The sequence below is a fragment of the Aspergillus aculeatus genome (assembly GCF_001890905.1).
Source record: "Aspergillus aculeatus ATCC 16872 unplaced genomic scaffold ASPACscaffold_10, whole genome shotgun sequence".
In the NCBI taxonomy this organism is placed as follows: domain Eukaryota; kingdom Fungi; phylum Ascomycota; class Eurotiomycetes; order Eurotiales; family Aspergillaceae; genus Aspergillus; species Aspergillus aculeatus.
The window spans coordinates 1386072-1413952 of record NW_017962985.1 but is presented as its reverse complement, the minus strand read 5'-3'; the positions used below and the strand labels follow the sequence as shown (position 1 = coordinate 1413952).

The window sequence follows — 27881 nt, the reverse complement described above, 5'->3', positions numbered from 1 at the left end:
GATTATCCACACCCCATGGTTGACGACAGTCACCAGAAAGTGGCTCTGGGGGTAGTAGTCGCCTTTCCCATTCTGGGAGGGATCGCAGTCGTGCTGCGGTCATGGAGTCGGTTTATGACAGGAACGCGGTTCGGACCTGGTGAGCTTTTCTTCTGGTGGGACCGTCGATCTTCTAGCTAATCGAGGCAGATGATGTGTTCATCGTAGCCGGATATGTGGGTTGCATGATGGATCTCTCCCGCGAGTTCACTGCCCACTAAACATCGTTAGTTACTGGCCATCGGCCAATCCATCACCTCGTGGTATTGTCTGTTTGCACCTTCATCGGCTACTTGAACGTCTATCTGACAGAAGAAGACATCAAAACCAACTATGTGGGCATCCACGAATGGGATATTCCCGCAGCTTACAACATAAAAACTGGCCTCATTGTACAAACATTCCGAGTAATATCCTGCCCCACCAAGACAAACCAAGACTGACACCCGAGCTTGGACGAACAGTGGAACTTCGCCAACCAACTCATCTATAACCCCTGCCTCACAATGGTCAAGCTCTCGATCCTCTTTTTCCTCCGCCGCCTCGAGTCGCAATCCCGGACAGTCAACCTCCTCATCTGGTCCACCACGAGCGTCACCATCCTCCTCTTCCTCGCTGTTCTATTCGTAGACATCTTTCAATGCCACCCGATCGCGTACGTCTACGACACCTCCCTCGCCAACGGCACCTGCATCAACCAAGGGGCCTTCTGTGTCGCGACCGCCGCTATCAATTTGTTTACTGATATCCTCGTCGTCTCGATCCCGACCATGATCACCTTCCGCCTCCACATGCCGTGGAGAAAGAAACTGGCCGTCTGCGTGATATTATGTATGGGATTGGTGTACGTTTCGCCCGCTTTTCCTTTATCATCTGCAACTCACAGGTACTAAAGAAAGAGCCCAACAATAGAGCAACCGCAATTGGCATCTGGAGAATCATCCTCCTGGCAAACGGCTTCTTCCCGACCCACCCTGTCACCGACGCGACCTACGCCATCGGCTTCTGCAGTTCCGCCGTCGAGGTGCACGTTGCCGTCGTCGCCGCCTGCGCCCCGTGTCTCAAGGCGGTCGTCAGTCGCTACTGGCCGCGCCTCTTCGGGACGACCGACCAATATTCTTCCGGCAAGAACATGTACGGCTATGGCTATGGTCGGAGTACGAGTACCTCAGGGTTCCGCGTTCGATCCACCAAGAAGGGTGGGGGGACACAGAATAGGGAAGGAAATGGCGACGGGGGGGTATTTGAACTGGCCGTAGCGGGACGACCACGACTGACCTCGGCTGAGATGCTGCGACGCGAGATGCGGAAGTATCATGTGGGAGTGGAAGCGGGGGATGGGAGAAATGGGAGTGTGGATTTGAGTTTGAGTAGTGAGGAAGGCATTCTGGTGAGCAATGGGGGGGCGATTGTCAAGAGGATGGATGTGCAGGTGCAGGTTAGTCGGAGTGATGGAAGTGGGAGTGTGGAAGAAGAGGAGGTAAGAGGGTCGAAGAGGCATCAGGGGGAGGGGAGTGTGGATTTTTTGGTTTGATAGGGAAGATTTTACCGGAGAAGATTGCATGGGTCGCTCGCTTTATACACATCAATTTTCTTATGTTTATCTATCTGGGCAAGGAGAGAAATAATCGGGCTCGACTGGGTGTGGTAAATTCCACGGCATCTCCACTTTCTATTATGGTTGACTTTTGGTTGAAAAGCAATTATCTACGAATTTCAGTGGGTGAAATATCTTGTTATATCTATGATTCTGAGAAATTGTAGTAACAACACTCAGTTTTTGCGCCTTGTTGATTCCTTTGTATTTAGTGGGTTTTCCAATTCTGGGAGGGGTGGCAGCGAAGACCAAATGCGGCGAAGCCTTTCTACCCGCATGTACCACTGCCATGGTTCACCGGGTTGTGGCACATGGTTTACATGCAATCTTAGATTCAATCACGCGCATGTCGAACCAAACGAGGAGATATAAAAAATAATCTAGACTCGATCTGAATGCAAGAGCAAACATCGATCGACCAATGATCCCAGTAATCATGATCTAAGCATACAGACATAGCCGGAACCAGGTTCGGCACAATATGGGAGACCTCGTACAAGCCGCTCACGGAGGTTCCTATCCCATGGATCGAGCTGAACTTCATCTGCAATAGGCTTCATCTAGTTCAACATCTCCTTCCTGTCGCACCGTCATGTGCCATATAATTGGGCACGATCTGACATATAAAAAAAGCAGACCTGGACCTCCCCTGCTCTTGAACATCGACATTCTAATCCAAGGCAGCACTACAATATTCAGACCTCAACCACCTCTCCCCATTGACCCTCCTGACCCAATCATAATGCTCAAAGGCAGCCTCCTCCACCTCCTTGGCGCATTCCTAGCAAACGCCTCGCCGGTGCTTGACAGGAGAGACATCTGCAGCCACACCCCGGCCGACGGCCTCATCGGCAATGCGGTCGCGAGCGTAGCTTGCGCACAATTGACCATCGCCAACGAAGGATGCTCCGTGACGGTCAAGTTTCCGGCCGACATTTACGGGGACTCCTTCACTTTCGACAGCGCGTCGAAGACCTTCAAGGCTCTGCGCAATAGCAAGCTCACATTCACTGCAACGCCGAAGCCCGGCAACAGCGCGGCGGTGTGGTCGGGCACGGGCGGGACGAGCAACCCCACCACGTACTCGGTTCCGCTGACCGGCCAGCCCGCCAGCATTTCCGTCAAGTGCGCCGCCCCGCCGCAGTGCACCGCCGTCGGCCAGCCGTGCATCTTCGAACACCCCGAAAACTGCTGCTCCCAGACTTGCGCCTGTATTTCCGGAGTGTGCAATTGTTACGGACTTTGATGGCTTGTTCGGGGGAGTCAAGCATTTTTATTTTCAATAGGAGTACTACACCTATGTTTGAAGATAGAATCAGGAATCATGCTCCTTAGAGCTGAGGCGAACAAGCCATAGTAAATGCACTGGATCGCTGGGTATTGCAAAGGCAAACGGATCTATGCTGTGGTTCCCCAATATCTTAAAAAGTAGATGCAGGACGAGTAAAGTCCTGCGAATCTTGTTCAATCCGGAAAATCTGCGTAAAGTAGGTTTGTTACGGTGTTTGTTAACGAGGAATTTGTTATTGCAGTATTTGATATAGAGGGAACCACAGCAGTTGCATATTCTCCAAGGTTGTAATTAAACTGACCAGCATTCGAGCTAGACCTCGCGTTCTTCACTGATCTAGTCATACATTAATAGCAACCAGTGGAACAAGCACTAGTGGCGCTCTGAAATTCTTCAAACTTCGCGTGTTCGAGAACATCCGTTTGCGGATCATGATTCATCAACCTTGAAACCCGGTGTCGCCACCAAGTTGGGACGTGCACTTAATGGAACTGTCTCCCGCCTGCACCCGGTGGATCCAAGATCCAACCCTAGACTTTCTAGGAGAATGGCTCGCTCTCTACAATGCTTTGTTTATCTTAATAACTAGTGTGATATTTACTTCAATTGTAGTAGGTGTAGGAGTTCAACGTAAGGCTATCTGGGCGCTGCATATGACCGCACATCGACTTACCTTAGCCCTCTGTTCCGTTGAGATGATCTCAGTGTACTGCATACGCCTGGTGGCTGGATAAGATCACCAGTCCTGATTTGCAGGCGATGTGGCCTAAGACAAGCACGGGTCAGCTGACTATAGGCTGCTTGCGCTAGCAGTTTGTTATTTACACCGCACCTTAACTTATAACCTAATTGAAGAATACTTGGGATGGTTCATCTGTGATTGTTCATCTGTCGGTGTAAATACTTCTCCAGTAGCGCGCAGGAACGCCCTGGACGACAAATCTATCCATGCAAATATTTACTGTGCCATGGGAGGCGTCTCCACCCGATATGACTTGTGATGCCGCAGGAGGGATCGATGAGATCCTAGGCAATCTACCAAGTCATCGCCCGCCTCGTGAGGTGGATTGTGAAACCCTGGTCTCAAAAACCGGCAAGCCGCATCTCTCGACGAATATCTATTACACTCCCCCCTTCCCCAATTTGCAGCCGGGGCCCACGTACAAATAGCCAATGGGTAAGCATTCTCACTCCAGCCTTGCGCATAGTGGAGGAATCTCTTGTACTAAAATAAGAATAGAACTAGGCTAACGGACAGGCTACACGCCATCCCGGCCTAGCTCTTCTCCTGCACGGTGAAGCGAGCATCGTGCTTTCAAGAAAGCATGTTTCCCGAGAGCAGATTCAATCCCTACTCAACCAAGGGATAGTCCTGGTGAGCATCAACTTTCGACTTTGTCCCGAGGTGAATATTCTTGATGGGCCTATGACCGACACGCAGAAGGCCCTGTACTGGGTGCGAATATAACTACCGCAACTTCAGCCCAAGTACCGCGGCTTATGCCTGGATGGCGATCGTGTGGGGGTTATTGGCTTGTTTTTTGGAGGCATCCTTGCCCTTTTGCTTAGTTAAATATAGGATATTCCAGGGTATCAATCTTCCGAGGCAATTGTTTCTTCCTACTGTTCCACCAATTTTGAAGATACATGTAAGTACTCGGCTCGGGGGACAAGCAGGTAAATAGAGGAATGAAGTCGAACATTCACCTGGTATAGACTTTATTACACTTCGTGAGCTCCCCGCGCAAGCCCCACACAAGAATGGGGATCCTAGTATTCTCGACGAAAATCCAATCCCAACCGGTATTTACCTTGGCCTCTATGCTTTACTGGCTTGATAAAATCAGCGTCGAGCAGGTTGCTAACCACTTCTGAGACGCCATAGATAAGCGGCTACGAGTTCAACCACGAAGATAACGTCACCGCATACGCGCTGGCTGCCCGCAGCGCGCGCGCATCTACACGCACATGCTTCGACATGCACAGACCCTGCAGATCTTTGCCAACCGACTGCCGCCTCGAAGTGCAATTCCCAACACCGAGGAGGCGATCAATTCAGTTCTCTTCGCCCCGCCGCCGCCCACGGATCGGATCCGGCAGCTCAGTCCCTATGCGGCTGCCTCCGCTGGCAAGCATCTTTCTCCCACCTATCTTCTCCATGAACAAGTGATCAGCTGGTTCCGTGGACACAAGCGCTGAGGATGCACGAGGCGCTGCGAGAGCAGGATATCGTGACGGGGATTGCCATGCCCGCGGATGGGTTGCATCTGTTTGACCTCGGGACAGGCGGACCGGCTCTGGATCGCATGGTTGAAGAAGCATACCGTTGGTTGGCTTCCTTCCTGCGTGCGTCCGGTCAAGTACCTGGTTAGGTCTCTTCTTCATTTTCATCTGATACCTTTTCATCTCCAACGTCGAACTGGCAGGAACCGTCTTAAAGTATTCGCCAAAGGCGATCCAGAGGCTTACTGGGTATGGAAATGCGCACAACCGCTGGGGCAGCATCAGATTCCACAGATAGAGTAACTTTGTGTCTTAAGTAATCTTTGCAACGGCGTTCAAGGTATCTACACTATATCTCTTTCAAGTACCAGGACACATTTTACATTTGTACTTAACCTGATGTATTTGACCTGTAGTTAATTGGCGGGGTCGACATAGGTACACAGAAGGCCGTGAGTATAGAATATTGACCTCGCCCTCATAAAAATAATTTTCTTGGAATCTGCACTTGTTTTGGATTCTATCTCTTCACCGGTGAATGTGGATTTGCGGTTAATGCTAAACACCATCGGTTGAGTTTATGTATACTTTATATGTATTTTAGTCATAAGGTGACTTTTATAACAAGCGGCTATGAGGGTAGGCGTGCAGTTATGACCATGGGCCGGCGCTGGATAAATTGTAGTATCTTTTTCAGTATGACGTCTCAAATCTTCTCGACATTCCGTATCTCACTGTAAGTTAATTTAATAGTGTAGCTTATCTAATTCTTGGCTTGTTGATGAAGGGTCCCGTGCGTGCCCAACACGTGCACCAAAGAGATTTTGAAAGGGAGGGGGTTCAGGCGTACGAACGATACAGTCTTGTAAGACACCGTCTAAAGTAAGGTAACTAGTCGGGTGTGGCTAGACTGGTTTATAGTGGGATCCTTAGCCGCAATTCCCCTCTCCGCATCCACCACCTTTCAGGAACCAGCCACTTTTGCCTGTTAATATGATGCAACCACTGGACGATTTTTTCCATAGGCGTCTGATTCTCTCAGAGTGTGCGCATCCTCTACCTAGTCTCTAATATGCCCCCACAGCACTAACTTTCTTAAGTATTCTAATCGTCCTCACGATCCTCTCCTTCGCTCCTCAGCATTGTGCTCTCTGGTCCAAGAAGAGCAGCACGGGAATATATCTTGGCTATGTGCTTGCTAATCTCCTAGTTGTGACTGAAGACCTCACGAAAGAAGTATACCTCACCATCAATGTCCCTGAGGCTGCGGCTGGCACTTTCAAGCACGATCCTCCCAGCACTGGGGACTGGCTAAACTTCGTTCAAGGCCTCGTAACATGGGCTCTTTTTCTTATCCTGTAAGTGTCTGCTACGGGTGCTTGTACCACCTCCACTAAACCAGAGACGATCAGCTACATACTATGCGTTCGCCTCCGACGGCCGGGCTCCGACACAAGCCCGTATCGCAATCTGTACATTCTTGCCCTCATGATCTCGCTGATCCCGGAGCTCATCGACATGTTAGGTCTCACACCAGAGATTAAGAGCTGGCCCCGCCAAGACCTGCGCGAGATGTTCATGTTCCCTCATGCCGTGCTCCTCACTCCCATGGCCACTTTCATCGGGGGTTTTTCCGGATTCCTTCCGGCAGCACAGAGTCGAAACCATGTACACGACACGGCGCTGAGTTTAACGGGACTTGCAATTCAGGCCGTCTTGTTTGGCTTTGTCGCGATATCGTGGGTTTTCCGAGTAGTATATCCCGTGACCTGGGATACGCTAGGCTTAGGCTAGTATTTTGAGTATAGATACCCGGTTGTAAACAACGGGGTTCTCGCAGGAGTGCAATTCTTATATTTGGTCTGGGCGCTATATTGGTGGATGATTGGTCAGAGACCGGAGAACAAGAGCAAGGCGGGGAGGGAGAGGGAACCGCTGCTGGGAGCCGAGGGAGCACAACCACTGTCTAAGCCTGTCCCCGGAAGTGGCCAATGAATCATTTCCTCCGCTGCTCAATCAACGATCCGAGAACAGCCGATGCATGACTAGTGCTTGTTTCTATACTGCAATCTGATATAAAACCACTCCGGCGCTCCTCGTCTTTCCCCTCGACTCTCAAACCCCTCATTCCCTTGCCTTTCCAGAAGTCACTATCCAGGAAGTCACTCCAAGCCACTTTTTGATCAAAATGCCATCGGGCTCTTCGAAAATTGAATTTCCCAGTCACGGCTAGCTAGCACTCGTCCAGACATTACTGTTTCTCTAGATCAGACGGGGTTTTCTACCAGCCTGGGGTTCAAAATCTGTACAGTACACAGTCTACCAGGCATGAGTCGAAAGCAGAGCCAGGTTGTGCATAGAGCGCGATGAAGAGTCTGAAAGCATACAACCTAGGACTCTTAGCAACCAATCTTTTGACACGTAGCCCAACCTGGTCCACATTTCCGCGTTAAACGCAGAATCCATAGTAAGTGAAAAGCAATGGGTGAAGCTTAGTTGATCAGAAAGAGCAATCATATTATGCTAAACGTTCTCAACGTTATGTGGCAGTGCCAATACAAAAGTGATGGCCGAAATAATAGCCTAGATGGGGCTGCCTCGGTGGCCGATCCCCTTTCTTTTTTTTTCTTTTTTTTTCTTTACAAATGCTTCCACAACAAGCCCGAGGCAGAAACAATATCACTCATTCAACAGCACAACCACCTTCTGCGCCGACACTCCCAACTTGTGAAAGTCCACTGCCCCTTGTATCTCGGCCAGACCCCTGCCATACACGACCGGCTCGGGCGCTGGCCGAAACCGACCCTCGGCCAAAGCCTGCGGTAGGTACTGCTGGAAAATCATGGCCCCCACCCCATTATGATAAAGCGTGCTGGCAAAGATGTATTTGTACTTGATTCCCCGCATGCGGGACTTGTACCAGTACTTCGAGTTTCCAAACATGAATGCGAGCGCTGTACGGGGAACCGTGAGATGCGTCGGAGGCGGCTGGGGCACTGGATACGCAGCCATGGAGATAAACCGGGGCCCGGTGCATTGAGCGAGAATATCAAAACAGCAATCTGCTCCATTGGCCCCTACAGTCAGTGCTCCAGCCACAGTCTCGCCCTGACAGGCGGCGATCATGTCTGGTATGACCGTCTCGCTCCGGTAGTCAAACACCCGACTGGAGCCTAACTGTCTCACCAGCTCGAAGTTCTTGGGTGAAGCGGTTGCGAAAACTTGGTATCCTGCGGCTCGCGCGAGCTGAATTGCGCAGGTACCGACACTACTAGCCCCGCCCCAGATGATGACGGTCTGGCCGGTGGACTCAGGGCGAGCGCATGGGGGCTTGAGATTGAGCTGGTCGGGTTCAAACAGTCCACATGCGGCAGTAGAGACTCCCAGGGGCAGCACTGTAGCTTGCTCATACGATAGTCGATCGGGGATGGGACAGGCCATATGCGCAGCGAGGATGACATAAAGTTGGAAGCCGCCTTGGGTGTGAGAATTGATCTTCTCGTCGGTGCCACATGCTTTTCCGAATACACGATCTCCGATACTGAATGTGGTGACATTCGGTCCAACCTCGACCACCTCTCCGGCTACATCAGTGCCCAAGATGGTAGGGTAGGACAGCCATTGATACATCAGGGTGGTACCCTGGCCTTGGACCGTCCAGTCAATGGGATTGATGGCCACGGCGTGAGTTCGTATAGTAATCTCCCCTTCACGTGGGCGTGTGTAGGGAGCGGATCGAACATCAAAGGGAGAACCTTTAGAACGGACAAGCCAAGCTGCTTGGTTGGGGGGCATCTCTGAGGGTGCGGAAGAAATAAAACTATATATGCTGACGGGGACACACAGGTTGCACGACAATAAAAAGTATAGTCACTAGCTTGATGTTCGGACACAAGAGTAGACTTCTTATACGAGCAGAGTGCCAGTACAATCACCCTGGGGTTTTAAACCTGTTCTTATACTCGTTATACTCACAGACATACCTTCACGTCATTAGATCTGATCGAACCCGACAATGAAGCTGTACTGTCCATCGAGCCAATCAAAGTGGTCTGTAACCGAAAGGAGGTTTAGCGCCATCGGCCGCCCTTAAACCCGGTAAATCCGGCATCCGTCAGGCATCCTAGATCCAGAGCGATGCCCCGCGAGGTTGAGAACAACCTTGAAGTCACTCATCCACAATCTCGTCTCTTCCCAACAACAGGCTTAACAAGATTGGGTCTTGGAATCATGGGTCCAGCTCGTGTTAGACAGCGATCCAGATGGGGCTGTAAAAACTGCAAGCTTCGACGGGTCAAGGTGGGTGTCCCTTCTCAGCTGGACTGCAGTGGCTAATTTGCCGCCTGATATGGCTGACTGACATGGCTGACTGATATGGCAGTGCGACGAAATCAAACCCATGTGTCGACAATGCCAGGCTTATGGTGTCTGCTGTAGTTTTAGCTTCACTCAGTCTAAGACACAGCCCCTGCAACCCGTCATCGAGCATGTCCTTGCCCCGCCTCGGCCCTCAGCTGGATTACCTTATTGGGTTCGCCCGACCGATCGGTTGATAACCCGATTCCAACTACAAATCGCCGCGACCATGAGCTATGGCAAACGGCTGGATGTATATCGAACTCAGGTGGTCGAATTGGCACAGACAGTGGGCTCAATTCTTTTTAATTTATTTTAGTTTTATTTTTTTTCCTTTTGCCTTTTTTTACCAGGCAGTGATACTGTATCAATCACCCACTGACGCACTCCAGACACCATTCCTCGAGCATGCCATTACGACGGTAGCCTTAATGTACCAGCGCCATACAACAACCCCCTTCCGATTGACCCCCGACTGGGCGGAATCCTACCACTGGGATCGAGCCCTGGTTGGCTTCAATCGAAAGCTGGCATCAAATCCTCAATCCGATGACAAAGCCGCCTTGCTCAGCACGTCCATGCTGTTGTGGTTACTAGTCTTCTGCCATGTCGATGCATCGAGTCCAGAAGAGGCCTGGCCGTTATATCCAAATCTCGTCAGCGGTCCCACCTGGTTAAGGATCGCGAGGGGAAAAGACGAAGTCTGGCGTCAGATGCCCTCTCCGCCGCAAGACCGCATTTCTGCGGCGCTAGCACCGGTGGAAAACAATCCCATCATGAACCGACCCGCTCCATCCCCGGCGCCTCTTCAAGGGGTTCCCGCCTCATTTCTGCGGCTCTTTGATCTCGACTCAGGGAAACAGTCGTTAGACTCTGGACGGGTGTACCATAGTATCGCCGTCGACGTTGCGTGGGCGCTGTTCGGTGATCGACCGCTTCTGCCCACGGTCTTGAGCTTCGTCACATTTCTCAGTACCATGTCTCCCAACTTCAAGTCACTGTTGTTGGCGAGAGATCCTCGGGCGTTGCTGTTGCTGGCTTGCTGGTATGGGAAGATTCGGGGACTGGGAGTGTGGTGGATGACCCCACGGACAGTACTGGAAGGAGAGTCAATATGTCGGTATCTAGAACGAGGCTACCCCGACAATCTGGATCTACAAAAGATGCTTGTCTTGCTTCGGGCGCTATAAGTGTGTTTAACGGAAAGATATCTGCCTTCTCCGAGTATAGGTATCCGATGTCAGAAATCTTTACGTCTTAAACTATTTACAAGTCTTTTTCACTGACTTGAGATTGAGCTGAAGAGCTTGGCGCGGGCTTTCCAGTTCGACTTGGCCGAGAGAACAATTCGCAGTACGGCCGCGTCAACATGATCTGCAGGACGAAAGGACAATATAAAGCAACAAAAAAGAACATACCACTGAAGGGATTCGCTGGCGGCCACCCCCCCAACTACTAACCTTCCGGCGTGTGACTTAGGTACGGCTGAGCGGACGGGAAGCCCTGTTTTCTACACTCTTTGGAAGTATGTCCTATTGTTATTTGACACCAGTGGTATGGTAAAGAGCTGCAGGAATCCGAATACTTGAGCTGTGAGTATGTAGCACCCAGACCGCTTCCTTGATATAGCTGCAGGCGGCCGTGAACAGTTTTAGGAGTGGTCAGATGGTGCATTAGTTTTGATATAGCAGGCAGATTTCGGAAGGATTCATATATCTGCATTTTACCATGCTAACAAAATCACCGGGGTCGACCGTAGTCGAAAACGCTTTTCTGACTCAGAAAAACTTTCGTCATCGATGATTTTCCATTCGCTTGAATTCATAGATCCCTTGGACACTTACCCTGATTGCAGCTCGAGATCAATCTGGCAGCAAGGTAAGAGGAACCGTCAGGACCCATATCCGCTAAAGATTCAATTCTTGGAACACCTCCCCTCAGGCATTGGCATGCATGGAGGATGGCTGCAGCGTTCAGTAAGAATGAATTATTTAGCTACTTTAAGAAGCAGAATAACCAATGATGTCGACAGTTAAAGCTGTCTAATATTCGATTGTTCCGATATACAAGAATTTTACTTGCAGACCGGATATAAGTATCCTATTCGAGGTACTCGAGTAATCTCTAGTCATGAGATGATACATTAACCTTTCTGCTCTAAAGGTAGCAGAGTACGACAGGGGAGCCAGAAGCAGAAGGAGGTATGGGATACTCACTTTCCACCGTTCCTGCGTGATATCCTTTGTACATCGGTCCGAAGGTGAAAGCACAACGTTGATCAAGCGAAGTTTATCCCGCTGAACCCATTGAACATACTGTTGCGAAAGAGGGAAGACTTGAATGTCAGTCTCAAACTCTCCTCACACGCTGAAATGACTCGAAAATGAAGCTTGGCACATGTAGACATAGGGAGAGCTTGGACGTTTCGGGGGAGGGGGGCCGGAGATTGGCCACTTTTCTCACCGATTCGATCGACTCGCGCACGATGTACCTGACCACTTCCACATCACGCTTTTGACCGATGCGGTGCACGCGATCAATGGCTTGCGCTTCGGCCATCGGATTCCAGTGGGGCTCCACGATGTGAATTGAGTTCGCCACCGTGAGGTCAATCCTATTTCAAGAAAAAAGACCGGGGCCAATGAGCAAACTGGGTGGTGGGTTTGGCAAAGGGAGAAGGAAGGGGAAATAAATCCAAGAACAGACCCTTCACCCGCCGCTCCAATACTGGCAAGCATGATGTTGCATTCAGGATCGCTGCCAAACACTTCTAGCGCTTCTTTACGTTGAATAAGGGTGGATCGTCCATCAATTCGCCGGAATGACAGGCCCTTTCTCTGTAGGGCAGTAGCGATGAGGTCGAGCATCTTGGTCCAATGGCTGAAGACGACACTGCTGGGTGAAATACCATTTAGCAATCCTGCTCCGCGCCTCAGACTAGAAAATGGGAAAAGAGGGGGAAGGTGCTATCGTCTCCTACAATTTTATGGCAGCGGTGGTGCTATCGCTTAGGCCCTGACGTTGAGTGATGTTGTGCAGTAGGGCCTTGACCTTAGCGGATGGATTGTAGTCCATGGCGAGAGTGTTGCTAACGCTCGTCCGTAACGGCGATGGCGCCTTTGTAAACGGGCTGGGATCTGGGGTAGCTTCGCACTTAGGGCACAGCGTCTGGCTAACGCCCGCTGCGCAAGTCTCGCAGATGCAGTGACCACAGCCCAGTTCCTCCATCTGGGACCCTTCGGAGCGGGATTCTGGGACAGACTGGATACATACCGCGCATTGTCTCGTCTCAGCTTCTAGCGCTTTCCAGGCGAGGGATGTGTCATCCTGTTCACGCCATACTTTAAGAGCCGCTTCCGGCAGCAGCGCCGCGCCGTGATTGCAAATCAACCGCAGAAGACCGATCAGCACGAGGATCTGGGCCCTCCCTGTATTCGTCGGCATGGCCTTCGCAGCCCGGAGATAGGAGAAGCGCTTGAAGAACTCATAAATTTCCCGATCCTCACGCTCCATCTGCACTCGCTCGATGCGCTCGCTCTTTTGGGGCAAGCAGAGAGTGGCCGCATAGTCCAGTTTTGTTCGTCGCAGGCACGTTGCACTTACCACCTTTCTCAAGAGGTCGAGGCTGTCTGTCTGCTTGCTCGAAGCCGGACCTATGATCAAATTATTGAAGGCATTGGCGGATTCGAAGGGAGGAACTCTGATAAAGCTTAGCAGCGCACCGTAATCCTCCAGGCGGTTTTGGATGGGCGTTCCCGTGAGACACCATCGGTATTGGGCGTGTAAAGAGTGGACTGCATGGAAGGTCTTTGAGGACGGGTTTCGAATCCGATGGGCTATAGTTTGAAAAAGACCACGAGTAATACAGGTCAATGGGAAAGCCCAACAACCACGGTCACGGGAGCCGGATCTTCGGGGCTGCATACCTTCGTCAAGAATGACTCGTTCCCACTGGTATTCGAGCAATGAGTCTTTTCTTCCTTCCTCGGCTCTCAAAGTATCATAGGTCATTAATACAACGTCGTATGCGCTTAGCGTACTATGCCATTGGTGACGATCGCTGCCATGGTAGGTCAACCACTTGATTCGCCTCGGGCAGATATGGCTAAGAATAGTAATCTCAGGGTTTGTTCTATCTTCGGACGCAAGAGGGTCAAGAATGAGGGGAAGGCACCGTACCGCGCGATTTGTGATTCCCATCCGTATATTGCTGTTGTGAGTCAGCCATACTTCTTGCGAGACTTTGGGCATTTCTTGAGCCCTGACTATAGCATACTTGACTTTGGAGTAACGATCAATGTTCCTCGTGGTATACTAGTTGGGGCAGCCTGTTCCCGCCGGTCCAGCGAGTGGCAAATAAGCGCAAGGCTTGAGAGTGTCTTTCCCAATCCCATTTCCTGCATGTAGTCAGAAGGATGTCGCGCACAAAGAGTTAGGAGAGAAATCACATCTGCCAAAATCCCACCGCGGACAGAAACTGGACGTTCGAGTTCGAACAGCTTGGTGACGATATTCTGATATCTTTCGTAGTCAATCCCTTGATTCTGAAAGCTGCCTTGGGTTTCGACTTCTTACCGGAACTTGCCGTCAGGCCCCGTGAAGGGAACCCACATGGAGGGAAACTGTGCGCCCTCGAAGATCCCCTCCTCTTTCTCGATCATCATAACTAGAGCCTCAACTTGGTGCCTATTGTGTTATATGTTAGCGATGAGAAAGGCTTAGAATGTGCCCCAGGAAGAGAATTAGAATGAAGAGTGAAAAGAAGAAACCCAAAAAATGACCTCAGACCTCTTCAAAGCTGTGGTAAGCCGGGGACTAGGCTTGATGTCTACTTTTATATCCCCTGAAGCGTTGGTAGTATTGAAAATCCGATAGATCGCGCTCTTCTCCTCTTCAGTCAGTACATCCAGTCCTGGCCTTGCACTGCCCACACAGCATGTCGAGATCGAGAGCTGATCGGGCGACGGCATAGTCTCACTACCCGGTGGGAGTAGGTACTGGGGGTTCAGATATTGCACGCCGCACTTGATCTCGGATGGATGGGGATGTTGCAAAAACATGGCCTCCGCGGCTAGGAATTCCCCTACTCGCTCCTTTTCGGAAATCGAACCGTAGACAATTATCCGAAGTGAGTAGAACCTGACGCCCGTCGTGATACTTAGGCTGGTAGCAGCTTTGCCTTTTGGGTGTTTCACCTTCTCAAAATTGGACTTCGGTGCTCGACCACAGATCGTCGCCTGCAGCGTGATGGCAAACCGGCTCAGCAGGAGCGGTAGCGGCTTGCAGACAAGAATAGCCACGTTCCTCTCCACCCCTTCCACGTGAATTCGAACCAGATTGCCCTGGAAGGATAAATTTGCCGCCGTACACGTACCTGGAAGACGTCCGTCATCAGAGGCCGTCGCTCGCATAGTGAGCTTCGGAAGGTTTGTCAGCCAGCGGTTATAAGGATATTCCCAGCAGTCACGCGGCTCTCACCATTCCAAAACAAACATCAGTCAAATTTATCAGTGGGCTCGAAGGAATTGAGCGACCAGGGTCACTTCTGTGGTCCAATGTTACGGTTGTTGCTTCTGCTATCGAAGCGCTCGCGGCGCAATCCCGTGCACCGTTGCCGTCATCAGTATCATTTAGCGTCAGGTCAATGATGTCCTCGCATACAGAGGCTGTAACCGCGTCCGATTGGCGTTTTGCTTTCTTGATTGCTCTATCTCCAGGTTGAGGTGCACAGCTTCGCTTTCTAGGGTGGATCATTGTGCCGCCTTGAGTCTCGTGCTAAAGCAGATAGTATGTATTTCAGATGAGTGGGGAAGGGCAAAAGATCGATTCCAAAGCTGGTGTCATGACAACGACTTTATAGGGCGGTTCTGCGCAGCCGCAGCCATTCTTAGCGGCTTTCCAAAACAAGGCCGCGCATCCCGAGTAACTATTTCAGGAAAAGCTCACTCTCCCCATGCTTAGCTTAGCGTGTGGCGCAGTTGAGATACTAGAAAATGAACGGTGTCGCGCTAGCGAAGCGATCCCTGTCAGTTTAGCTTCACTTAAAATTGCGCCCCTTTCCCCCCCTCAGATTTTACCCTGTAATTTCTTCCAATCTATCCATCAGCCCCTGGGCAAGACACGGAAACAATGGTGCAAGATGACCCGGCTTTGGAGGTCTTCCATCAAGCACAGCAATCGTTCCGCAACAGTCTGAAAGATCCCGACTTATACAGCGAGATTCTCGCCTCGAATTCTATCAGCGAAGTCTACAATGCCACAAGCAAGCTTCAAGAGGAGGCTGCGGGGAAGGGAGCGCTTCGCAACCTCGCTCGCATTCGGCCTTTTCTCGACCGCCTCTCTTCCTATAGCGGAGTTATCGAAGCCTTTCTCCAGGTGAAGCCCGAGCTGGCGCTTCTCTGGGGTCCGATCAAGCTGCTCTTGTTGTGGTCCAGCCAGCTCTCCAGTGCCTTTGACCGAGTGGCAGACACTATGGTCAAGGTCGGCTATGCCCTCCCCCAGTTTGCCACTGTTATAGGGGTATTTGAGTGGAGTGATGCCATCCGCGCCGCTCTAGCCCTGTTTTATGGCGATCTTCTCGATTTCTACCGAGTTAACCTCGACTTTTTCCGGAAGCGCCGTGAGTCAAATACTCGACTGCCTGGTCCACTTTGATCTTAGAATGCTAGACTGACTCCCTTATTCCATACCAGGCTGGAAACAAATGTTTGAGGCGATCTGGCCGAGCTACCAAAAAAAGCTGGACTTGGTAGTTCACAACATCGAGCTGCATGCGACGTTGTTAAGAAACGAGGTCACGCTTCTCGATGTCACAGAAGCCCAGAAGGCTCGCCTGAAGTCGCTTGAGCAGTTGGCGACAATCCAGACTCTGCAAGATCGGCATCGTTACACGGATCTGAAGGGGCGGATCGCACCAGCATCGTTCGACGAACGCCTAGACTGGATCCAAAACCGGTCCATCCCAGGCTGTGCGAAATGGCTCTTTCAGGATTCCTCGTTTAGGGAGTGGGCAGATGATACGACAACCCCCGCCAATCCATGGCTCTGGCTGCAGGGCATGCCAGGGGCGGGCAAGTCCTATCTGTGCTCGGCCGCGGTGAGGCAGTCTCGCGACAACAATCAGCGATGTCTTTTCGCGGTTATAAGTCACTTGGCAAACGATACCTCCACGGCCCTCAAGGTGCTGCAGTCGATGCTTTTCCAGGCAGCCGACGAGGAACAGGACCTGCAAGCCGTGCTTCTGGAAGCCAAAGAACGCGAATTGCGGGGGAGCACACTGCAGGTGACTGAGCTCTTGAAGGCCTTCCTTCGAACCGCCGACCATACTAGGATCATCATTGATGGATTGGATGAGATAGAGGAATACGAGCGACAGGTCCTGCTGGAGCGGTTGGAGGACCTCGTCAAGGGGTGTCCCGGAGTGCGCATCCTCATCGGCAGTCGTCCCGAAGGGGACATTTCCCGGAGACTCGATGGCAAAGCTATCACCATCAATGTCCATGATCGAAATGCAGGTAGCATCCAGCATTACATCAACCACCGCGCTCGTAGCTGGATCGATAGCCTGGAATGTCTCCCTGCCACGGAGACTGAAATTGGCGTTCTGTTGTCGCCGCTGGCGGCCAAGGCAAAAGGTCAGTTTACTCTGGTGATTGCCATCCCAACCAGGTGCTTCCTATATTGGTGTAGAATGGCGCTAATTGGAAGTTGAGGGGTGGTCATGTCTAGGCATGTTTTTGTATGCACGGATCGTGTTGGACAACTTGCAGAGCATTACCAGGATGGACGATATTCGCCGGGAGCTCAGAGCCCTGCCCGAAGATCTCAATACTGCGTGAGTGATAGCTCATTCCTTCGGGTTGTCTAAGTAAGATGGGGCCTGTCACATTCTAAACCCCTGCGTCCCCAGCTACCACCGCATCCTCCAAAGAATCAACGACTTGAGTCCCCGGAAGCGAGATCAATGTAGGAAGATCCTGGGCTGGCTCGGTACTGCGCCCATTCCGTTGACCACCTGGGAAATGGAACAGGCTTTATCAGTAGAGATTGATGATGTCGAAGGAACACCCTGTGATCAAACTAGTTCACAAGACTTCTTGAGTGTCGACTTTGTTCAACTCTGCGGTCCGATAATTGAGGTTGCAGATGAAAAGCTCCAGTTTGTTCATTTCACGGCCGTGGTGTAAGTCTGGAGCTGGAGGATCCCCGCATTCATTAGGTGAGACAGGATATGATCACTGACTATCCGTGGCAGATACATTTTTAGTGATAGAGTTCCCTTCTTCATAAATCAGGACGTGGCGAGACGCAGTCTTCTCGATTGTTTGCTGGCATATCTCATGTCGGGGATCGTTGATCTTGAGCTACAGGAGGAAGAGATTCAGGAGCAGATCCGGCGGGGTCGGTTCCGCCTTTTTGAGTATGCAAACTTTTACTGGCCAGTCTTACTATCTAGCACTTTACCCTCAGACTGGGATGACGCTGATGTTAAGGTAAATGACCCGCTCGTTGGCCGACTCGAGAAAGTATTGCAGCGACTTGAGAATCAGGAAAATATCAACAACCGAATCTGGGGTCATGTTCAAGGTGCTTTTAGTCTTGCAAACACAGATGATGTCGCGTATCAGCGAGCGCGTAATATTGCAGGGGAAGCAAAAGCGTTTCACTCCTGCGAGAAACGATGGGACTGGAATCGGAAGAATGGTAAGCCCAAAAAAGCTTTTTGATTCTTTGCAAATCCCTTATGCTCAAATATCGACTAACTGAAACTTGATCCCGGACAGGCATGTCGTGGGTCAACGAGGATCCTCTAGTTACGTCTCAGATGTGGCTACGACTGCGGGAACAGCATGAGGCCCTACTCGCCATGTCCGATTGCCGACAAGACATGGAGCGGAATTATGGTTCGCAGCTCTTTCGATGCACGTACCTTTTCTGCAGGGGGAGCCTGCGCGGGTTTGCCACGGCCGACGAACGCGATCAACATGTCCGGAATCATGACCGGCCATGGAAATGCTTCGTCCCGAGCTGCGAGTTTTCCACCATCGGCTTTCACACTACTATGAGACGTGATCAACACTGGAAAAAGTATCATGTTTTCTCCGCACAGGAGACGCAAGCCTCAGGACCAGCAGGAGACATCGACGCCACGTTCGACGCTCTTGATGTAGAAGAGGCCCAGCCACTGCTCTTCGTTCTAATTAGTGAGGGACAGATCGACCGTGTGCGGCATTTAATTTCCTCCCGAGCTGGCAAGAAGCTCAAGTCGGAGGTCCTTGCGCATGCCAGGCTGATAGCAGCCGAGCAGGGGTCGCTTGCCCTGACCGAGCTCTTGGCCCCTGCAGGCGAAGAAATGGGTGCCGTACCACTCAAGATTCGGATCGCTGCTGTCACCAGCGATCAGGACGATTTCGGCGCATGGGCGTTTGAGGGCCTTGAAGTCGCTGACTGGCCATCCATGATGAGAGCGGTGTTGAAAACGAGATCAGAAGGCATTTTCGGGCGATGGGAACATATGATTCTCACAATGATCGAGGACCCAGATCTTGAATCCAAGTTAGGACGGTATAGGCGGAATTGGCAGGAGCTCCTCTTCCGGCAGTCCTTGTTCACAGAAATCCAGGGCCACGAGCTAAAGGAAACCAGGGTCAAACGCCTCCTCGGCGCTTTAGGGCCATATCTCACTTTAAGGTTTTTAGGCACTCTCCTCGTGCGCGTTGCCCGATCGAGCTGCTCAGTTGCCCTGGGAGAACAGCTATTGCAGGAGGGAGCGAGGATCGATCACCGTGCTGCCAACGGCCAGACTGCGTTGTATATAGCTTCGAGGAAGACCTCCGTGGCGGCTGCTTTCTTCATGAAGTTTCTGATCCTCAGGGGCGCTAAGACCTCGATTCTCCTCGATGACAAGGTTGTCAATCTCTCCGAAGGGAAGGGCGCTCTCGAACTGGCTCAAAAAGTGGGGTACACATGGCAAGAGCTGGAAGCGCAAGTCGGAAAAGAAGATTTTCCTTCCCATGACAGCTGATCCATTCTAGACTATAGTAAACTAGTCCTATCCATGAGAAAGGTGATTAGGGTGAATTAAGAAGGGTAGAGGTTCTTATTTTCAAACACCTATCATCCGACAGGTTAAACTGATCTGCGTTGAATGATCACTATCCGCGGGGAGTGATCATGTTCCGGAATGAGTCTGTTTCTGTCCCAGGTGGTGAAGGCAGCCAGTGCTTGTACTCCGTAATATAAGTAGACAATATCGGGTGCTACATGCCGAAACCAGATATTTTAGATTATGAAATAACCCGCCCTTGGATTGGTCCCTCAGTGCGCGGCAAGTGATTGACGAACCGAGTTAACTCAAGTTGACTTGGAAGCAGAGCAGGTTTCGAGTTTGTGAGAGATGGTGCATCGGACAGCCCATCATGCCTTGACACCATTCACGGGAACCAGAATTCAAGATATCATCAGTCTCTCTGTCGCTACTTCCCACAGCCACGTGACCTTGTCTGCCCGTGCTCAACTCCAAGAGTTGATCCTTTATCACATGATGCTGGCGGCTGAGGACGATAGCTACAGCCGCATTGCCCCATGCCTTCGGTACAGACCAGATTCGTTCTCTTCGATACCTGCACATCAGATACACCTCCTTCGTCGCTGTTCCAGCTTCCCAGCTAGACCAAGATACACCAGGTGTGGAAGCAAGCGGAAGCGATGGGGGAGGTCATCACCTGGAAGCCGAGCAATGGGTGTTGCGGGATGAGCGTGTTCATCAGGAGAGACAAAGAGGTCTTTCACACATACGAGACGTCGGATGGAGGGGTCGAAAGGATCGAATCTACCTATCATCTCCTGGATATGACACTGTTGGGTCGGCAGGAAGGGCTGAGGGAATGGAATGAACCAATTTCGCTCATCTAGATAATGAGTTTTAGAGCTTGACTGTTCGATTGGGCCAAGGAGAGAATTCCGAAACAGGAACAATTCAGATCATTAACTATATAGACGGGACATGGAGGGGCTTGCCGCCGCTTGTGATGTAAAGGTACAATGGCTATGAGTCGAGGACTCGGGGTGACTGACGTCCCCCCACATGACCGGTTGAAAAGCAGCGGCTTCATCTCCGGGCGGGGGATGACAGGCCGCACTAATGGCCGCGCTGCAATGCGCCGCCAACGGCATAGGAGACTTGAAGCGGCGCGCCCCCAGCAGCAGCAGTGCGCACAATGCCAACCCCAGGAGAATGATAGTCATGAAAATCGCCATCGGGGAAAACCCACATCCGTTGGGGGAAGCATCGTAATCGACTTCTCCAAACACGTTGTACACATTCCAGTCGACGGAGTAGAAGCTTTCGGTGAGTAGCCAATGCAGGGCCGCCGACATGACAAATAACGGTCCGCTGTATCGCATCGGCAGCGAGAGGTAGTAGGAGGATCGCTGATGGCCCCGGGGCCAAGACACGCGGAGAGGCTTGCGCTGCGTCGCATAGCCGTTGTACTCGGCCGTGATCAGCATGCACGATAGCAGGTTCTTGCTGAGGAAGTACAGGATGGAAAACACTAGTTGAGGGGAGTTGGTCAGTAGAACCAGGGCCAGGATGTTACTAGTGCCGAAATATAGCCCTGTTTCATAGTTCGGACTACCAAAGCCCAGATACCACTGGTCCGCCAAAGACCATTCGGCTTCAGTGACGAGTGCGTGATAAATCCAGCTAGGCACGCCGATACAGGCGGAGAATCTGAGGAAACCACATTAGCGACCAGCTCTGGCGATCGGGTCGGGGGAGACTGACAACACAAGACAAAGCACCCATCGCTTCCAACTCGCAGCCTGGAACCAGAACTTCCGATCGGACAGCTTCCTGGGATGACCGCCCTCCAACAGCCCTTCACTAGGGGATGTGGCGAAATTCCCCAAAGCAATATCTGTCGTTCTGTGCAACCGCAGGGGCCACAGTCGACGCCGAAGAATGCTCCCACCACTGGATGCTAGTTCCCAGGGGTCAGGACCATGGGTCATATCTTCCCGCGACATGAGACACCGGCCCTGAGTGGTGAGATCAGGCTGATGGAGGAATGAGGCGACAGCGTCACCCACTCGCAGTAAAATCCCTAGACGATCCGTTCGAGCGGCCAAGAACATACATACAACCTTGACTAGATTGCTGACAATCACTGCAAGAGCGATTGACGGGCTAAAAAGCAGCTCACATCGTTGGACTGCGCGCTTGGCCAGGCAGTGGGAAATCGGGATTTGGGGGGGCTCATCAGGGTTCTCGTAGCCGAGGGCAGCAGAGTAGAGATTCCAGCTGATCCCCTGCGCTGTCCACGTGTTGTTGGCTATGGCAGTCTTCGCAACGTCAGTCCCTTCGTTGTTCGTGTAGTCGTAAATGGAGGTATAGCCGTCCATCACCGCCCTAAGGCTGCTTTCATTCGGCAAAAACTGCCGGTCGGCCACAAAAATCAACGTAGACTGTTGCGTGTTATATTGCACATCGTAGCTGTCGAGACACTCTTCGTTAGTCATATTGGTGAAAGTTCCGTTGAAGATCTCTGTAAGAAGTGTCTCAGGAGTGCTCCCCACCGCCGCGTAGAAGTTGGCCGAATTGTTCGCCGGTACCAGTGACTCGGTTGGGGACAGATCGTCCGGGATCAGGATCATGGCATAGTTGTAGGTTACGATGGAGGCGTATACCACGGAGTTGTAACTGTATAGGCGCAGGTCAGTAGAGGAAAGGGTGCTTATGGATAGGGCACGGGCATGACGCACAGCATATGGATGGGGGTTGAGCTGAGAAGAAGCAATAGCCACAGGATCTTCCGCTTAGGGTTCATGATGCGGAAATTACGCCAGCTCACGACTCCAATATCCAGCCAGCGGCGCTGCTTGTGTTCCCGGTCCACATCTTCGCGGGTGGGGGCTCCTATGCACTGCATGGCATGGCTGCTGGCTGCCAGGAGGGCAGTGGAAAAGAGGTTGATGATGACGTGGATGGCGGTCGCCCAGTGACTCGTTCGATTACAGTGGCCGTGATACAGTCGGAGTCGCGAGAAGCTGTGCGCCGTGGATCGTTTGGAATAGCCGATTCCGACCGCGATAAAGATGAATATGACATTAACGCATGCTATCGCCGTGGCGATGTAAGCACAGAGCAAAGCACCTTGCATCCATTCTTGACCAGGTGGGCGCTGGACTCGAGTCGATCTGCTGACTTGATTTCTCCTCTGTCTGGTCGTACGCTTTCTAGAAAACAAGTGAAATGGACTCCAAGTCGGATAACTTGGAACTAGCCACAGACGACCAGTTCCAAAGTTGGGAGTCTACCAGATCGGCAGTTTGGACAATCGGACTCTTCTGTCCTTCCCACCGCGGCCCAATGCTCATGATTCCCTATGAGGCCATCAAATCTGACATGACCGACCACCTATTTTGTGGGGTAGAGACAAAACCTGGAGACCATCAGGGAGACACACCATCTGGCTCGAGGGGAGATTTGAACGATTTTCTCTCACCTCCACTTTTGCTTGTGGGCCACTTTTCCCGCCCTGACTTGTTTAGCGCCAAGTCGGTTGATGCTAAGAATATCGCCGCGTTGCCTTGCCTAGGAGCCCGTGATTGGCGGAGTCCTCAAATCCCGTCTCTCTTGCTCCACTTGCAGCTGAGAGCCTGGGACCCGTTTCGAGGATGGGCTCGCCCAGGCACAGCTTGGAACTAAGTTAATGCCAAGACCCTCTCTGTCTGGGTTTGTTCTTCTATCGCGTTCTTGGCAGTTGTCCTCGCTCCGTCCGACTTCAGTGGGTGCGTGCGTGGGCCCGAGGTTGAGTCTCGACTGCCCAAAATATCTGCTCAGTCACTCAGCTGATACATAAGTGGTTTCCTAGAAAACCTCGGACTTCTGTACCTGTTCAACCTGGTCAGGTCTCTCTGTTTCGACCATCTGCTCGTAACCTGTCTGCGTTCCTGAGTGATCCGGCCACGTGATCCAAGGCGATTCACCAGGCTTGTTTACACGCAGAGAACTTAGCTAATTTGACCAACCATCCGACTACCCAGAATTCAGGATATCATTCAATTATCATCCATCTCTGAGCTTTATCATAGGACTCCCATTATTTGTTGGGTAGTGTGTGCTTCCTCCGACAACAAGATATATATCCCCGGCCGGGTAGCCTTGGACCAAAGCACATCTTGATGGATGGTCATTGCAAGGCACACCGCGCATTGATCCAACGTAGTGCTACTTAGGCATACATCTACGGAGAGATTTACTGATTGTATTCTTCACAATGACTGTTAACCTAGGATGAGGTCTAAAGTAAGGCGACAGTCAGGTCATTTGCGCTGCAACAGGACGATGAAGGCTGATAAGACATGGCCGGGTGATCAAAGCCGAGGCTGTGGCCCTGCCCTACGTCACAAGTCCCGTTCGTATACAGGAGGTTCCCTGAACAATGTCATTGCAATGGAAGAGGTCTTGAAGTTTGTACTAAGATAAAATGTGGTGACCTGGACCAGTTGCAGACCGCTTGGTGCCAATGGCCTCAAGATCGCATGGGATGAGGTAAGCCAGCTCTCGAGCACGCAATCCCCGCCTACGCTGAGTACAGTACCATCCCCCAGAATTCCCAAGAATCAGAGCGAAGATCGCTCCTGAGTTTAAAATCCACGAGGTAGGGACCCAGTACTCACAGGTGTCTAGCAAACCACTTTCAGTCACAGTTGATCTTTTTTTATTTTGTTAGGGTGGATACCAAGATGGTGCGTCGGTCGCAAATCGAAGGCTTATTATTTTCGTGTTGCAGTATTGCAGACGCGAAGCTTGGAACGGCCACCAAGGGCGGGCAAATAAGCTTAATTTGCCCTGAAATTCAGCCAAGCACATCATCTGAGACTTTATTAGGCGATCGGTATCGGCCGAGATCTTCTATGCGAAGTAGACAATATACTTGTACTGAGCTGGAAGGCCACATTGGCGAATCCGTTCTCATCCTTAGACCCCCAAGCGTAGATCGACCTGATTCACTACCAAGGATAGATTGTCTGTTCATCTCTCGCCATTGCAGTTGCTAATGATGTGCTAAACTGTAACTCCGCGCCTGAAGTCTTCAGGCAGGTACGAGTGGCTACATATACTTGAAGTAGCCACAGATGGTCGTTGCCCCAGCCATACCAATACAACGATCGAAATCACCCACCTTGCTGTAGACATCAGTCACGATGTCAGTTACCGACTCAATCGACCACATCACCACTGGAGCTAAGGGAACCCCATCGGCATTGGACATAGAGCAACAAGGCTCCCACCATCTGGACGCGTCCAAACCAGTAAAGTCTCTAGGCGCTGGAGTAGGTCACGCCCGTCATCCAAAAGCTATAGCTCTAACCATCCTGCAGTCGGCTCTCGCCTTGGGCGCATTTGGCACGACATTGACACGCTGTCGTTAAGTCTGATGGAATGGCGTGGAGTGACCACGACCAACGTCTTTGTTGCGAACTTCTTCTTTATTGCGGCCTTTGGCCTGGTGGTAACGGCCCAGTGGGAACTCTCCATCGGGAACGGATTTGCCTACACCGTGTTTAGTGCATTCGGTGAGTACCAACTGACCTGACCCGGCCCTGCTACAAGTTAGAAATATAGTAACAAAGTGCAGGACTCTTCTATGCAGGGTACGGAGCTATTCTGACTCCGGCTTTCGGGATTGAGCAAGCATATGGCAGCGATACCGTGCAGTACAACAATGCGCTAGGGTTCTTCATGATTCTCTGGACGGTCTTCGTTTTTACCTTCCTCATTGCTTCCCTACCCAGCAATCTCGCCTATATTGCAGTGTTCTTCCTGGTGGACCTGGGGTTCTTGACCGTGGCTGCCAGCTACTTTGCCGAGGCGGACGGACATCATGCGGCTTCAATTGCGCTGAAGAAGACCGGAGGAGCGTCGTGCTTTGTGGCCGGGTTAGTCGGGTGGTATATTGTGCTTCATTTACTACTTCAGGACTCGATTGTGGACTTGCCTTTGAAAGATACGTCACGCTACTTTATTAGGAAGAAGAGGAAGATGAACTAGTGGTGAAAATTCTGTCTGATATAGGGGTTTTAGGGAATATAGGATTCTTTGTACTGTACCAATAATCACCCTAGAATGAGCAGGTTCTGGGTTCCTGCCTGAATGCCTTAGGCACTCAGCACCATTCCCCTTTGGGCGGCACGTGCGGGGGGCCCGCGGCGTCTGCTTATCGCCGACCGGGGAGATTGTGATTGTTGTTCCTCCTCCACTCCTACTCCGTTCCGGCTGATGCTTTCTGTCAGCCTGAGCATTCTTCCTCCTCCTCTTCTCCTTGCAGAGACCACGATTTGGCAAAATGAAGAACGTTCGCATCACTTCTCTTCCCTCTGATCGCTCACTCGCATCCAAAGGTGAGTGTTTCTGCTTTCTGGATTGTTCCAGCCCAGCCACTGGTGACTGCGTCCTGACCCGACCACGAATGCCGCAGACTGTCGCCTTTGCACCAAGCGGCGCATCCGATGCGACCGCACTCTGCCTCACTGTCACAAATGCACCTCCCGCAATTTCTCCTGTCCCGGTTTCGACGCCTTCCAGCTGAAATGGACCCAGACGATTACCCATAAGCCTAGTTCTTTCATTAAAGGCACCAGGACAGCAAAGGAGAGGTTATCAGATGAGCTGGCGGTCGCAATCCGCCCCGAGGCCGATGCGAAGTCATCGCAAGATGCTCTCTGGCGAGCCCCATCTCCAACCGAAGATCATATACTCGTACAACACCACTCATCGACGGCCTTCTGCGACAAACTGCTCCACTACTTTCACGTTATCGTGGTTCCTCGTTTGACTTGGCTGGATAGTGTGGATAACCCGTGGAGAAAGGCCATTCTTCCACTTACCTGTCGCTCCGTCTCTCTCCGACTGTCGCTCCTCAGCCTTGCAGCCGCTCATCTGTCAGTCACATCCGCCCCTGGCAGCGCACAGGCACTTGTTGCGCGGAGAGCATATCCTGTTCTAAGAAACGGCACTCTCCAGGCTCTGAATCAAGCCATCAGCCGCGAAGTGAGTCAACGCCCTCGGATGAATACTGTGGAGGGAGGCGGTGGGAGTTCCGCCCTCACAATTATCCTTGCCACGGCAGTCGCCCTCTGCTACGAAGAGATGCTAATACCAGAGTCCACAAATTGGAATGTGCACCTGCAAGCGTGCCGTGCGATGATCGAATGGAATCAGTCGTGGAACAGGGGCCGGCAGTCCAACGATGCCTTGTCGAGATTTGTTGTCAAAGAGGTGGAAGATTTCGAGATCTTCATGAATCTCGTGTCGTTTTCGAGACAGCAGCCTAGAACCAAATGTCCCTTGCAGTCAAGGCCCGAAGACCGTCTCTGGGCCTTTACAATTCTTATTAGTGAGATTACCGCAGTGGAACGTTCCAACTATGAGCTCCATGGAGAAAGGCACGGGCTTGGGGAGCACGAGATGGGCATCTGGCGAAAAAGAGTGGAACAGGCTTATAAGCAGCTCTGTGTCACTGCGGCCTCTGCTTCGCGGCATGATGAAGCTACCCGCATACACTTCAATGCTATGGTGAAAGCTCATTATTATGCTATTCTGATCTATGTTGAACAGGCCCTGGCGCCCCGCAGACACGCAGAGCGGGCCATCAATCTCCACCTGTCCATCCTGTTCCAAGACCTTCAAGGCCTCGTGAAAGACACTTCGCATGTATTCTCGCATGTACTGTTCTTCCCCCTTTTCATTGTGGGTACCGAATGTTGGGGCGATGAGCACAGACAAAGCATAATCCAGAGAGCCTTCGTGGAACTGATCGCGGCGACGGGCGCATGGTGTAACCACACTGTACTGCAGTTCTTACGGGCCCTCTGGGCTCGACCGGATTACTGGGGTATGGGGCAATGGATCAGGTATGCTCGGGAGAATGAGAGCGAGATCGGCCCGTTCATGCTTTTCTGAGCGAGCTGCAGCCCCTCGGACCAGACTCATGTGACAGGGTCAACATCCCTGAGCCCATAATCAACACAGCATGAGGAGATGCGGGCCTGGTGTGGTAGCATATAGATCGGGGCAGGTGCTCCAGGGACAGTATATCCGTGCATCAGGACACGCCGCCGCCGCCGATCGCACCGGATGGAGTTGTTCCGATTCAGCCTAAATTGCACGAGCCCTGCAGATGTTCCAGTATGTCTAGTCTCCAGGAGTATTGCGGGGGGTTACGTTAGTCCACCTACCGCAACTCGACATTCTCTCCCGGTAGCTGCGAGAAGACGGGCTCATCTTCATGTATATAAATGGTCGATTGCATGTTTCGAAAACTGATGCGATGGCCTCGGCGTTTTGACCTTAACTTTGATCGACAA

At 51.6% G+C, this 27881-nt stretch overlaps 9 protein-coding genes across 9 annotated transcripts; 6 read left to right on the top strand and 3 right to left on the bottom strand.

Moving 5' to 3' along the window:
- Positions 1 to 15: 15 nt before the first annotated feature.
- ASPACDRAFT_1871591 (uncharacterized protein) lies at positions 16 to 1609 on the top strand (the record flags this gene model as incomplete). The annotated part of the gene is made up of 6 exons (XM_020197973.1): positions 16 to 139; positions 190 to 215; positions 271 to 307; positions 358 to 431; positions 504 to 883; positions 952 to 1609. 6 exons carry the CDS (start codon positions 16 to 18, stop codon positions 1571 to 1573), a joined length of 1263 nt encoding a protein of 420 aa, XP_020055383.1. The 3' UTR covers positions 1574 to 1609.
- A 769-nt stretch (positions 1610 to 2378) lies between these two features.
- Positions 2379 to 5126, top strand: ASPACDRAFT_44673 (uncharacterized protein; the record flags this gene model as incomplete). The annotated part of the gene is made up of 2 exons (XM_020201462.1): positions 2379 to 2858; positions 4875 to 5126. 2 exons carry the CDS (start codon positions 2379 to 2381, stop codon positions 5124 to 5126), a joined length of 732 nt encoding a protein of 243 aa, XP_020055382.1.
- A 722-nt stretch (positions 5127 to 5848) lies between these two features.
- ASPACDRAFT_1857497 (uncharacterized protein) lies at positions 5849 to 7124 on the top strand (the record flags this gene model as incomplete). Its single annotated transcript, XM_020197554.1, has 3 exons — positions 5849 to 5886; positions 6251 to 6508; positions 6563 to 7124. 3 exons carry the CDS (start codon positions 5849 to 5851, stop codon positions 6942 to 6944), a joined length of 678 nt encoding a protein of 225 aa, XP_020055381.1. The 3' UTR covers positions 6945 to 7124.
- Positions 7125 to 7829: 705 nt separating this feature from the next.
- ASPACDRAFT_44671 (zinc-binding alcohol dehydrogenase family protein) lies at positions 7830 to 8945 on the bottom strand (the record flags this gene model as incomplete). The annotated part of the gene is made up of 1 exon (XM_020201461.1): positions 7830 to 8945. The coding sequence occupies one exon, from the start codon at positions 8943 to 8945 to the stop codon at positions 7830 to 7832; it is 1116 nt and encodes a 371-aa protein (XP_020055380.1).
- A 362-nt stretch (positions 8946 to 9307) lies between these two features.
- On the top strand, positions 9308 to 10821 carry ASPACDRAFT_121829 (uncharacterized protein). The gene is made up of 3 exons (XM_020196475.1): positions 9308 to 9449; positions 9532 to 9795; positions 9899 to 10821. The coding sequence occupies exons 2-3, from the start codon at positions 9550 to 9552 to the stop codon at positions 10694 to 10696; spliced, it is 1044 nt and encodes a 347-aa protein (XP_020055379.1). The 5' UTR covers positions 9308 to 9449; positions 9532 to 9549; the 3' UTR covers positions 10697 to 10821.
- Positions 10822 to 11443: 622 nt separating this feature from the next.
- On the bottom strand, positions 11444 to 15260 carry ASPACDRAFT_53171 (DEAD/DEAH box helicase; the record flags this gene model as incomplete). The annotated part of the gene is made up of 12 exons (XM_020202706.1): positions 11444 to 11470; positions 11723 to 11821; positions 11970 to 12120; positions 12213 to 12398; positions 12487 to 13342; positions 13433 to 13611; positions 13686 to 13716; positions 13783 to 13903; positions 13955 to 14027; positions 14082 to 14192; positions 14295 to 14923; positions 15069 to 15260. 12 exons carry the CDS (start codon positions 15258 to 15260, stop codon positions 11444 to 11446), a joined length of 2655 nt encoding a protein of 884 aa, XP_020055378.1.
- A 323-nt stretch (positions 15261 to 15583) lies between these two features.
- Positions 15584 to 19636, top strand: ASPACDRAFT_79712 (uncharacterized protein). The gene is made up of 6 exons (XM_020205479.1): positions 15584 to 16125; positions 16199 to 17140; positions 17235 to 17340; positions 17416 to 17688; positions 17761 to 18209; positions 18290 to 19636. The coding sequence occupies exons 1-6, from the start codon at positions 15636 to 15638 to the stop codon at positions 19528 to 19530; spliced, it is 3501 nt and encodes a 1166-aa protein (XP_020055377.1). The 5' UTR covers positions 15584 to 15635; the 3' UTR covers positions 19531 to 19636.
- An 856-nt stretch (positions 19637 to 20492) lies between these two features.
- ASPACDRAFT_61701 (uncharacterized protein) lies at positions 20493 to 22886 on the bottom strand (the record flags this gene model as incomplete). The annotated part of the gene is made up of 5 exons (XM_020203691.1): positions 20493 to 21240; positions 21295 to 21613; positions 21647 to 22209; positions 22272 to 22745; positions 22801 to 22886. 5 exons carry the CDS (start codon positions 22884 to 22886, stop codon positions 20493 to 20495), a joined length of 2190 nt encoding a protein of 729 aa, XP_020055376.1.
- Positions 22887 to 24719: 1833 nt separating this feature from the next.
- On the top strand, positions 24720 to 27477 carry ASPACDRAFT_44665 (uncharacterized protein; the record flags this gene model as incomplete). Its single annotated transcript, XM_020201460.1, has 5 exons — positions 24720 to 24852; positions 24897 to 25091; positions 25154 to 25454; positions 25809 to 25870; positions 25994 to 27477. 5 exons carry the CDS (start codon positions 24720 to 24722, stop codon positions 27475 to 27477), a joined length of 2175 nt encoding a protein of 724 aa, XP_020055375.1.
- Between the last annotated feature and the right edge of the window lie 404 nt (positions 27478 to 27881).